The 13,309-nt window shown below is 38.5% G+C and overlaps 1 protein-coding gene across 3 annotated transcripts in view; it reads right to left on the reverse strand.

Moving 5' to 3' along the window:
- Positions 1–691: 691 nt before the first annotated feature.
- The window catches only part of WDSUB1 (WD repeat, sterile alpha motif and U-box domain containing 1), a 67,079-nt gene continuing 54,461 nt past the window's right edge, over positions 692–13,309 (reverse strand). For all 3 annotated transcript variants that reach the window (XM_023516821.1, XM_023516822.1, XM_003795968.3), the window contains one exon: positions 692–954. In XM_023516821.1, the coding sequence (XP_023372589.1) occupies positions 797–954 (158 nt within the window). In that variant the 3' untranslated portion in view covers positions 692–796. The remainder of the gene's footprint in view (positions 955–13,309) is intronic.

The following is a 13,309-nucleotide window of genomic DNA, read 5'->3' on the forward strand; positions in this document are numbered from 1 at the left end:
AGGGGGGCGGGGGCCACAGGAAATTCCACAACAGGAATTTCAGCACAAGCTGAAAACCAGGTAAACAAACGAGGTGACAACAACCAATCAGAGAATCACACATTACTCACCCCAGCGGAGACTCCTGACCACGGAAGGGCAGTCGACCTGTTAAAATCCCCAGGCCTCCCCAATGACCACAAGTGACCACACACAGGCTTCTCCCCCAACTACCTACCCCAGCATTTTATTGCAACCCAAAGTACCTCTCAAAGAAATGTATAAGAACTTCGCTGGCCATTGTTTCGGTGCCACTCCTTCGTGGCCACACTGATAGCCGGAGTGACCCGAGCATCTGCCTGAAAGAAATAAAGACACTCCTTGGTTTTCCATGTGTGCGTGGTCTCTCAGCAGCGCTTTCGGTCCCAACACTACAAATCCTCTTGAGACTTTGAAGAATTATAAAATGAATGGCTACTAAGATTTAAGCATCTGTTAAATTCCAGTCTTTAGTTTGAGATATAATATGACCTATACCTAACAAGAATAAATTTGGGCACTGCAATAAAGTAAACTTTATTTCTATACAGCTAAGATTTTTTTCACTAGTACAAAAAAAGGCTTTTATAGTAAAAATACAAATGAAGTTAGATGTGTGATTTGGTCCATGTGTTTTAGAGAATGAAGCTGACAATTTTTACAAGTAACTAAATTTACCTTTTTCCTTCTGTTGTGCTTTTAATATGTGTCTGATTAGTATTTATCTTTATATCATTCAAATGAGATCACTGGAAAATAGAAACAAGATAATATAGTTTTACTTTTGATGTGTCTCAAGCCATCGATTGATAGCCATTTTCAGAGTCCTATTTGGTGTAAGTACCAGGGAAGGAAGAACAAGATTTGTCATTGGACTTGTACGTTTCTTTTTGCTGATCCAACTTTCCATTGCTTCTCTTTCATATGAGTAGCCATCTAAAAAAAAAAAACAAAAAAAAAAAAAACCACACACACAAAAATTAGTGATGTAAAAAAGGGAAGTTGGGATTACTAAAATGAATTACGTATAAAAACTCTATTGCCAAAGCTTTTATTGTGATTTAAGTGTTATACCTACCTGTCTTATACCATTACTGCCACAATACCTGAAATTCTACCATTTGAAATGCATTAAGATTAGACAGTGCTCTGTGAAGCATAAATTATCTAGAATGGTTTCATAATAAGTTCTTTTTGAACACTACAGTAGAGACCAAGACCCTGTCAGAAATTCACACATAGTGGAAAAGTACAGAGCTGGGTAGAGTGGAAGGGAAGATAAACTGCCCCACTGTAGCTGTTAGCTATGTGTGCAAATTAACTTAGCTAAAGAATAAAGAAAAAGTCTTAGGAATAACTCAGCAAAACCTTCTAAGAGATGAAAAGTCAGGAAAACAGAACCAAAGACTATAGGATTTGCCTCACTAAGGATCTGACAGTAAAGGGAACAGTGATACCAAAAGAAATAATCTACTGGCTGGGCTTAATACTATGTCTTACTTTGTTGCCCTGGTAGAGTGCTGTGTTGTCATAACTCACAGCAACCTCAAACTCTTGGGCTTGAGCAATCCTCTTGCCTCAGCCTCCCAAGTAGAGGGGACTGCAGGAACCTGCCACAATGCCTGGCTACTTTTTTTATTTTTTTGTAGAGACGGGGTCTTGCTCTTGCTCAGGCTGGTCACCAACTCCTGATGAGCTCAAGCAATCCACCTGCCTTGGTCTCCCAGAATGCCAGGAGTGAGCCACAGTGCCCAGTGGTATTACATGTTCTTTCAAAGTTATTTTACACAGGTGAAGACTGGAGGGGTTCTGTTTTTATTTTTAAAGAAAAGATCTTTCTCTGTCTCTTTAACCGGAATGCAGTGGCTCACGAAAACCTCAAACTCCTGAGTTGGGTCGAGCCTCCTTCCTCAGTCTCCCAAAGTGCTCAGAGTGTGAGTATGAGCCACCACACCTGAGCCTGAAACTAGAACTTCGTTTCACTTCTTTCATTTTTATATCTGCAGTTCTTTCTCTTAAGCTGAAAATCATGGTTCTTAATTACACTTACACATTAACTTATTTGCTATAATCTATATTTGTTTCTGTTTATCCTTTTTCCACATGGTTGGTTACCACTTGTTTAAAATTATTTTTACTAACAACTTACAATGCCCTCTCATCATTCACTATATTTCCAAATATACTTGGATCAATTTCTCTATTTTAAAAAGTTATTTTCCACATTTCTATTCATGTGCCACTATTATACTCTTGTTTATGGAAACAAGATATGACACCTAACATCTGCAGGGCTGACAACTTGTACCATGGTTCTCTGGGTCATTTCACTGTATGTGTTAGGTTCCACTTGAATCACCTTCTGTACGACTAGGAAGAAACTGTTATCTGGGTCATGTTAAATTGATAAACTAGGGGAAACTGACATCTTACTGACACAGAGTCTTCTAGCCATCAGCATGGTATGCGTTCCATCTTTTTAATTTTTACAGGGATGTTTTATCGTTTTTGTCATGTAGGTTTAGAAGTGTTGCATATTTAGGATTTTGTTCTTGTTACTATAAATTGTCTTAGGTTATACCTTTTAAGTGCTTTTATATTTACACACACACACACACACACACACACAGTTATGGATTCCTCTTTGGGTTTTTTAATTTGCTACTTTACTACATTCATGTTGTTTGTATTAGTTTCTTTGGTTCTTTTGCGCTTTCCAGATACATCACTGTCATGTGCAAAGGTTTTTTCCCTCTCAGTTCTTATCCCTGTGTTGCTTTTAGGGGGGAAGGGGAGTCCCTAATTTTGTTGGCTCTTATCTCTAAACTTTGGTTTGATACATTTTCTCCAAAAACATTTTAAATAGTGAAAAGATATGCACCCTCTGTGTGTCTTCAGCCTTGGGGGCACGGTATGTTTGTCATGTAAGAACGTCTCCAATTCCTTCTTGTCAGATGTGTTCCTGGCATTTGTGGAGCTGAGCCTTGAGTGCTGCTTAGCCCTCTTAAGATCTTGTTTCTCAGCTCCAATCCCACAGGTGACAAGGATTTGATGTGTTGGGGCCAGAATACTGCAGAGGACAGCCCTGCATTGCCGGCTGGCTCCTTAGCTACCATAGTAGGACCCCTCTAGTCCGGGCTGAGACAGGGCGCAGGCTCCTGTCAGCACTGTGCTTCGCCACAGCTGTTCATCCGGGTGGCAGCAGGTTAGGCTGCACATTGTTTCGGTGGCTTCCTTACTGTGCCCCTTACAGAAACCAGCACCACTCTCCCTTAGAGTCTTGAGTTCTGTCTCTCAAAGACTGGGGAAGTTTCTGCCGACCTCAACTTCTTTGTGCCCTCAGTCCTGGAGTTGTTACATGCTTTCTGCAGATACAAGTACCTGTGACTGCCTTTTAGTTTTGTTTTTTGAGATATGCCCTAAAATAAACCTTTTTTGGTTTTTTGCATAAAAGTCAGGGGCCCTTGGCATATTTCAGAGTTGTAAGTCACTTTCTACTGAGTGCCTGGCAACCACTCACTAATCTACCTTCTGTCACTACTGATCTGCCTGTTTCAGACATTTCATATACATGGAGTCAAATAACCCGTGCCCTTGGCTGCTTTAACCGAGCATAGTGTTTCCAAGGTTCATCCATGTTTTAATATCTATCTGCCCCTTTTAGGGCCTAATATTCTATTGTACGGCCTATACCATGTTTTATCTGTTCATCTGTTGATGGACATTTGGGTGGTTTCCACCTTTTCTATGACCGTATGTTTTCAGTGCTTTGGGGCATATACTTAGGAGTGGACTTGCTGGCTCACATGGGAACACTGACTTTTTGAGGAACTGCCAAACCATTTCAACAGCAGTCACATGAAAGGTTCCAATTTCTGCACATCCTCTGCCAACACTTTTTTTCCAACTTTTTGATTCTAGCCATCTTAGCAAGTGGTTCTCACTGTGACTCAGATTTGCATTTCCTTGATGATTAATGATGGCAAACATCTTTTCAAGAGCTTATTGGACAATGAGCACTGATCATTAGACTGCTCCCAGCACTGGTACCTGTGTTAACTCATTTACTCTGCATTATGAGGTGGATATTACTATTCTTTTTTACAGATGTGAAACTGAGGCACCCCCTAAATAACTTTCCAAGGTCACACAGGTAGGCAGTGACAGGTGGGACTTAAATCCAGGCAGTCTGGCTCCAGAGTCAATGTCTTAATCTACATTCCAGAAAGGGTAACAAGAGTAAGTGAATTTTTGAAAAAAAATCTCAATTTAGACAATTACAGAAAAGATAACTGGTAGACCTGAGAAAATTACCTAGAAAGGATTAAGAGATACAGTATCTAGGAAGACTAAATGGTTGAAATTATTCCAGAATTGATGAAATGCATGAATTCCATTCAGGACACATAGTGTGCTTTGAACAAAAGAAATAAACACTAAAGACAAATTCCCTGAAACAAAAAATAGAAATAAAAGACAATTAAGATAAAACAGTACAAAGGCTTTAGGAAAAAAGGAAAGTAGTCAGATCAGGGTTAGGACATTTTTATATCATGAAATGTGTGAATACTTTTCTTAAAAAGTCATGTAAATAAATTAGCATCATTTAAATGTTCAGAATAGACCTCAAAAGAGTGGAAAGATGTTTCCACTCCTCATCAACATTCAGTTTTTAGGTCTTTTGTAGCATAAACAATTCTAAAATTTGGAGGGCTAACTGGATAAGCCAGTTTTAAAAGTGAGCATAGCCGGGCATGGTGGATAGCCTGAGCAAAAGCAAGACCCCATGTCGACTAAAAACTGAGGCAAGAGGACAGTCAGATCAGCTTTACAAGATTTCTTAATGTTGCTGTGAGCTATGACTCCACAGCACTCTATGAAGGGTGACAGCTTGAGACTCGTTCTCAAAAGTGAGCATAATTAAAACAATTTCTATTTAAAACTTTATAACATTCGCTTATCAGTGTTAAGAATTTATCCAACAGTATATTACATGGCCAAGGGTGTTTTCTATAGGCTTGTAGCAATATGGCAAAAAATAGAAGATGTCTATCAATAGGGTGAGAGAGAATTCAGGCAACATCCGTACTCCAACTATTCTCCTGCTCTGAGAGTGAAGCACATAACTGAATGTACTGACGAGGAGTGTGCTCTCTGCTACATTGCTGAGGAAAGCTTTCATTTCAACAACACAACAAAACTAAATCGGTAGCCACACCAGGGTACAGAGGAGTCTGTTTTTCACCAAGCACACGCAACTTCCTAATTTGAAAGAACAGAATGCATGAAAATGGATAAGAATGTTGAAATACAGACAGGTCTTACAAATTTTTCTGAGGGAATTTATAGGGAAGAAAAAGCCAAAAGGACATGTGATCAAGTCTGAAAAATTCAGGAGGGGGGAAAAAAAGTTAGCATCATATGCCAGGAGGAATTAACCTAAATATTATCAATAAAATGGTTCAGATTCATATAGTGCCCAGCCCACCCTCTTCCTGTGTTTCACACATTTTCTTCAACAAATAAAAAGGTTTAAAAATGATAGAGCTTTAAAAAAATACATTTGCATTATTTCTTACAGGAACATCTATAAAACAATGTAACAGAGAGTGGTGAATCTCCAGGGATTACGTTAGGCCAAAAAAAAAAATAAATAAATAAAACCCACCAATCTCAGAAGGCTATTCCATTCATATAACATTTCTGCAATGTTTCCAGGGCTGAGAAGGCAACAGGAGGGTCCCTGGGGTTTTCTGTAGTGGGGAATACACAAATCTCCAAAACAGCTAAAACTATATGACAGACAGGAGCACAGGTAAAACTGAGGAAATCTAAATAAGCCTCTGGATTGTGATGTAACAATATAATTTTTATATTTTTGAAAATGATACCAGTGGGGGAAAGTAGGCAAAGCCTCTGGTAGGTCTTGCTACTGTTCCTTACTATGATCTGTACAACTGCACATTCTATCTATAATTGCTTCAATAAAATTTCCAAACACCTAGGTGGTACCAGAAAGGTTAAAATAAAAGCTCCAAACAATACAAATATATTGCTGCAGGCAATTAGAACTCCCCATACTGCTGGTGTAACTGTAGACTATGTGCACCTACTCCTAGGAGTGTGCCAAATAGAAACATATACATCACACCATTTATAATAGCCACCAATGTCCTTCAACAAACTACTTATATGTGGGTCACTACAAAAGTTTTGAGACAGACTCTTATGGTCCATTATTTCACCTCCAAGAAACTTCAACGTGTTCAGCTTAGTTGCCATCCACACAGATTTTATTCATCTTGATTTTTGTGTATTACAAAACATTTATAATGACAGACGTAGTACATTCAGGCAATGACCTTCTAAACAGGAATGAGAAGTTTCTGCCTTATGCAACATTAAATCTCAGAAACACGATGTGTCATACACGCTAAACCCAAAAGACATACATATGATTCAAAAGAAAGTCAATACAGCAATCTATGATAGTCTAAAGCAGAAAAAGCCAAATCAATAAACATTTTTAAAATTCTTAACAAACTGGAGACAGAAGGAACTTCAACTTGTTAAGGGCATTAACATCATACATAATGGGGAAAGGCTGAATGGTGTCCCTCTAAGAGCAGGTCAAGGTGAAGACTGTGTACTCTCACTCCTTTTTTTCAACATTACACTGGAAATCCAGGCCAGTGACAAGTAACAGGACAATTTTTAAAAAGAGGCATACAGGTTGGAAGAACTAAAACTATCTTTAGATGATAATCACATACAAAAAAGTCTTAAGTGATGTATTAAAAAGCTATACCCTTTGTATTGACAGGCTCTGATAAACTAACTGCTAGTCAAAAATACTCATTAGAAATACAATATATATTTCTGTGAGTAGAATATGAACGTTTTAACACAATAACTAAGAAAATTACATTAAGGCTATGTTAAAAAAAAAAAAGAGTCCACCTGATGTTTGCCACCATTAATTTAAAATAAAACTAGAAAGACTGGGAAAAAAAAGAAATACAATATATTCATATATATTAGGTATAAGTAAGCTAAATGAGAGGATGTGCATAGGTGATTTGCAAACATTGTGACAGTAAGGGATTTGAGTATCCATGGATTTTTGGTATTGGGAGGGTTAGTGACTGCTAAAATGTAGCAAAATCACAGGACAAAGTCAATTGTATTTCTATATATGGGCAAACTAGAATTTTAAAAACTATCGATAGTATTATAAAAATGAACTAATTTTACAATTACACTAAAATACAAAGGACTTCCAGGAAAGGGAAAGAAAACCTAAATAAATGAAGAGATGTTCATGGATTGAAGCTATCTGTGATTAAATACCATCCAAACAAAAATCCTACAAAGCTTTTTCTAACAGAAACTGAGAAACTAAAATCTGTATGGAAATGCAAAGGATTCAGAATAATCAAAATAGTTTTGAAAAATAACCAAAAAAGACTTACTACATTAAACTACAATAACCAAGGCATTGTGGTAATGGACACAAGGATAAACGTAAAAATCACTAGGACACTGTAGAACAGGGGTCCTCAAACTTTTTAAACAGGGGGCCAGTTCACTGTCCCTCAGATCGCTGGAGGGCCAGACTGTGGGCCCCAGGACGAGTTGGCTGCTAAGCAGGACAGTCAGCGGTGGCGAAAACATCCAGCGGGCCGGATAAATGTCCTAGGCAGGCCGCATGTGGCCCATGGGCCATAGTTCGAGGATGCCTGCTATAGAAAGTCTAGAAATAAACCATGACATAAAGTCAAGTTGATTTCAACAGAGGTGCCAAAGTATAATTCAGCAAGAAAAGAGTTTCTCAATAAATGATGCTGGAAACAACTAGATATTAATCCAGGAAAAAAAAAATTCTAAATCATAGACCTAAACATAAAACCTTAAATGTTCAAATGAAAGCAAGATAAAAATCTTTGAAATTTTGGGATAGGCAGATTTTTGGAGACTCAAAAAGCATAAACAAAAGTGAAAAATAGGACTTCATCAAAATTGAAAACTTTGCTCTTTAAAGACATTATGAAAATGATGCAATCCCCCATTAAAATACTAACATCATATTTTGAAGAACTGGAAGAAATAGTACTTTGTTATGTATGAAAACAGAAAAAAACCCGTATAACCAAGGCTATTTTTAGTAATAAAAACAAAGCCAGTGGCATCACCTGGTAGGCATCACCCTACCAAACTTGAGGGTGTAAGTCCACAGTAATCAAAACAGCATGGTATTGCCACAAAAACAGAGACATAGACATACAGAACAGAATAGAAAACTAAACGAGGAAATGAGTCTCTACTTGCCATCTGATCTTTGATAAACCTAACACAAGTATTCAGTGGGGAAAAGAATTCCTATATCCAACAAATGCTGCTGGCAGAATTGGATAACCACATTTAAAAGTCTGAAACTTGGCTCATACCTTTCACCCCTTACAACAATTGACTCAAAATGGATAAAAACTTAAATCTAAGACATGAAACAATAAAAACGTTAAAAGAAAATGTGGGGAAAACTCCTGATGATGTTGGACTGGGGAAAGATTTTATGACAAAGACTTCAGCAGCCACCGCAACAACATCATTAACAAATCGGAGTTAATTAAGCTGAAAAGTTCCTGCACAGCTAAAGACACAAGTAAAAAAACAACCTTCAGAATATGAAAAGATATTTGCAGGGTATGAATCTGACAAAGGGTTGATAACTAGAATTTACAGAGAACTCAAATTAATAGGAAAAAAGTAAACAATCCCAACTACCACTGGGCAAGAGATATGAATACAACCTTCTCTGATGAAGACAGACAAATGGCTAATTTGAGCATTTGAAAACATGCTCATTGTTCCTGATCATCAGAGAAATGCAAATCAAAACCACCCTGAGATATCACCTACCCCCCGTAAGAATAGCCCACATTACAAAGTCTAAAAGCTACAAATGTTGGCGTGGATGTGGAGAGCAGGGAACACTTTTATACTGTTGGTGAGACTGCAAATTAATACAACCTTTTTAGAAGAATCCTCAAAGAACTCAAATTAGACCTGCCATTTTATCCTGCAATCCCATTACTAGGCATCTACCTAGAAGGAAAAAAACATTCTTTTATCGTAAGGACATTTGCACTAGAGTGTTTACTGCAGCTCAACTTACAATCGCCAAAAGGTGGAAATAGCCCAAAAACCCACCAACCCAGGAATGGATTAACAAGCTGTGGTATATGTATTATTCAGCCACTAAAAAGATGGAGACTTTATATCTTTTGTATTAACCTGGATAGAGTTGGAGCACATTCTTCTTAGTAAAGTAAAAAAGAAAAAAAGAAAATGAGGCAAATCTCCCAAAAATATATGTGATACATTATGTTATGAAAGGGTTGTATTTAGAATTTATAAAGAACTCTCCTTACAATAAGACAACCCAGTAAAAAAAAGGTGCAAAGACCTGAAGGTATATGTGGTAGGTTATAAAAAAGATACAAATGGATAATAAGCACACAAAAATGCTCAGCCTTGTCAGCCATCAGGGAAATGTAAATTAAAAGCAAAAGGGACACTTCATACCCACCAAAATGACAAACAGATTAATAACAAGTGCTGATGAGGATATGGAGAAACTGAAATTCTCTGTTGGTAAATAAGAAGCTTTGGAAAACATTTTGGCAGTCTCTTTCAGCATTCACCTATCATACAACCCAGTAATTCTACTCCTAAATCCTGAACCAAGAGGAATAAGAAATGTCCAGACAAAACTCTACACGTGGGCCAGGTGCAGTAGCTCATGCCTATAAGCTTAGCACTCTGGGAAGCTGAGGCAGGTGGATTGCCTGAGCTCATGGGTTCAAGACCAGCCTGAGACAGAATGAGACCTTGTCTCTAAAAATAGCTGAACGTTGTGGCAGTCACCTGTAGCTCCAGCTACTTGGGAGGCTGAGGCAAGAGAATCACTTGAGCTCAAGAGTTGGAAGTTGCTGTGAGCTATGATGCCAAGCACTCTACTGAGGGTGACAAAGTGAGACTCTGTCTCAAAAAAAATAACCTGGGTATTGTGGCAGGCACTTATACTCCCAACTACTTGGGAGGCTGAAGCAGGAGGATCACTTGAACCTAGGAATTTGAGGTTGCTGTAAGTTAGGCTGATGCCATAACACTCTAGCCTAGTCAACAGAGTGAGACTCTGTCTCAAAAAAAAAAAAAAAACAAACCAAACTTCCACATGTGAATGTTAGAGCAGCTTCACTCACAATAGCTACAAAGTGGAAAGACCTAGAAGTCATTAACAGGTTTACAGATAAACATATTGTGGTATATCTATGGAATGGAATGGAACACTATGGAGCAATAAAAAAGAATGGATTACTGATACACACAAGATAAATCCATCCCAAAAAACATTCTGCTGACTGAAGAGTTCATACTACTGGATTCCACTTACATCAAATTCTAGAAAAGGCAAATACAAACTATAGTGCCAAGATGCAGATCAGTAGTTACCTAAAGGCCAAGGTGGAGTGAGAGAGACTGAAAAGGACACAAGAAAACTTTCTGAGACGATGACAGTTATGTCTTGATTGTGATGGTGTGTGTACAGGTGTGTACATTTGTAAAAACTCAAAGTGCACACTTAAAAGCAGGGATTTGTATGTAAATTGCATCTCAATAAAACTTATCAAAAAGATATAGTAGAGGTGCACTGTGAAATACTGTAGACACGCTATCTGAATTTAATCTTAAAATTGTTAAATTCAGATCCTCAGTCACATGTCAAGTGCTCAGTATGTGGCTAGACACTACTGTACTGGACAGCACAGACGTGGAACATTTCCATCATTACGAAAAGGTCCACTATATGGTAATAGTATAGAGGATTTGAATTAGACAATTAAGCATGATATCTATATACTTACATATAGATATCAATAAATGTATCAATAATGTAGCAAAAAATAATTTTGCAACTTGAGTTTTATAAATGTTCATTGAAATTGAACAAAACATACAAGGAAAATCTCAAACTCCTTTCAAAAGAAACATGCTTTTGCCCTTTGGTCTGAAATACCATCTTCCAGTAATTCACCAAAATGACAAACACCAAGGGAAAGAGGAGAGGCACCCAATACATGTTCTCTAGGCCTTTTAGAAAACACGGAGTTGTTCCGTTGGCCACATAAATGTGAATCTATAAGAAAGGTGATACTGTAGACATCAAGGGAATGGGCATTATTCAAAAAGGCATGTCCCCTGGGTGCTACCAAGGCAAAACTGAAGAGTCTACAATGTTACCCAGCATGCTGTTGGCATGGTTGTAAACAAACAAGGGCAAGATTCCTGCCAAGAGGATTAATGTTCGTATTAAGCACTCTATAGCTTCTTAAAACGCATGAAGGAAAATGATCAGAAAAAGGACATCACAGAGAAAGGTACCTAGGTTCAACTGAAGTGCCAGCCTGTTCCACCCAAAGAAACCCACTTTGTGAGAACCAACGGAAAGGAGCCTGAGCTCCTGGAACCCATTCCCTACGAATTCATGGCATAATAGGCATACAGCATAGCACACAGGAGAGCCAAGAGAACCAGTGGAGCAGGAGCATAAGGTGCTGGAACCCATTCCCCATGAATTCACGGCATAATAGGTGTACAGCTTAGCATGCAGGAGAACCAAGAGAACAGGAATAGAAGGTGCTGGAACCCATTCCCTATGAATTCATGGCATAACAGGCATAGCAAGCTTTGTCACATTCAAGAGAAAGCCACCTGCTTGAGCTTCTGAAACCTTTTCCCTATTAATAATTCATGGCATAATAGATATTACAAAGATTACTGTAAAAATGTTTCTCGACTCGGCGCCTGTGGCTCAAGTGGCTAAGGCGCCAGCCACATACACCTAAGGTGGCGGGTTCAAATCCAGCCTGGCCTGCCAAACAATGATGGCTGCAACCAAAAAAAATAGCCAGGTGTTGTGGCGGGTGCCTATGGTCCCAGCTACTTGGGAGGCGGAGGCAGGAAACTTGCTTGAGCCCAGGAGTTGGAGGTTGCTGTGAGCTGTGATGCCACAGTACTCTACCCAGGGGGACAGCTTGAGGCTCTGTCTCAAAAAAAAATGTTTCTCTTCATTGACTAAAAGTGTGGTATTCCTTTCCCCAAAGAGGTATTTAAAAAAAAAAAGTGCTTTCATATACTTTTATGTAACAAAACTAGACACTTTTCCTCTAAAAAATAGCTTTGACATTAATTAAAACACTTGCACATTTTAAAATGGTTTTATAGAAGATATAAATTGAAAGCATACATTACTCAGAAATTAAAGACATGGAAAACATGGGGAAAAAAATCTTTGTAGTAGATACTATTTGCTGAGTACCCCATTCCCTTTTCTGGGAAATGTTCCTTCCCCCACTATCCTCCTTAGTACTATTACCCCCATTTTATACATGAGGAACATGAGGTTATCCAGTCTCCCACAAGATCACACGGCTAATACGTAATGAGAAGAGACTCAGGCAGTCTGGCTCTGCAGTGCATGCACTCAACTATGCAACCACACGGCCTCCTGGAAATGCAGCTTATTGAAGAATAAAAATTAAAAATAGGGCGGCACCTGTGGCTCAAAGGAGTAGGGTTCTGGCCCCATATGCTGGAGTAGCGGGTTCAAACCCAGCCCCAGCCAAAAACTGCAAAAAAAAAAAAAAATTAAAAATAAAGGAAATGAACATTAACTAAATGCTTAGGTATAAAAGAGTCACATAAGAAAATCATAAACAGGTTTTTTAAAAAGTGCTCAAATTCAGTATTACACAAAGAAATGCAAACAGAGGTTACTTCTCATTTACCAGACTGAGAAAGATTAAAATATTGCTAATACCCCAAAATGAAGCAAAGAACCCCTTTGCTCTGTTGAGGAGAGGGCATTTTGTCAGTATTAGTAATTTCACCTGTAGGGAATCTATCCTATAGAAATATTCACATTAGGACAACAAAGATAAATTTATACAATCCTGCACAGTTTATAATAGCAAAAAATAAACAAAGAATGAAATAAATCATAGGACACAGATATCCCTGAATAATACATAGCCTTTAAAAAAGAACAAGGGGCAGCTCGGCACCTGTGGCTCAGGTGGCTAAGGCGCCAGCCACATACACCTAAGGTGGCGGGTTCGAATCCCCAGCCTGGGCCCACCAAACAACAATGATGGCTGCAACCAAAAAAATGGCCAGGCATTGTGGCGGGTGCCTGTGGTCCCAGCTACTTGGGAGGCTGAGGCAGGAG

Source organism: Otolemur garnettii, unplaced genomic scaffold (assembly GCF_000181295.1).
Source record: "Otolemur garnettii isolate 467f Iridium unplaced genomic scaffold, OtoGar3 scaffold00098, whole genome shotgun sequence".
Classification (NCBI taxonomy): Eukaryota; Metazoa; Chordata; class Mammalia; order Primates; family Galagidae; genus Otolemur; species Otolemur garnettii.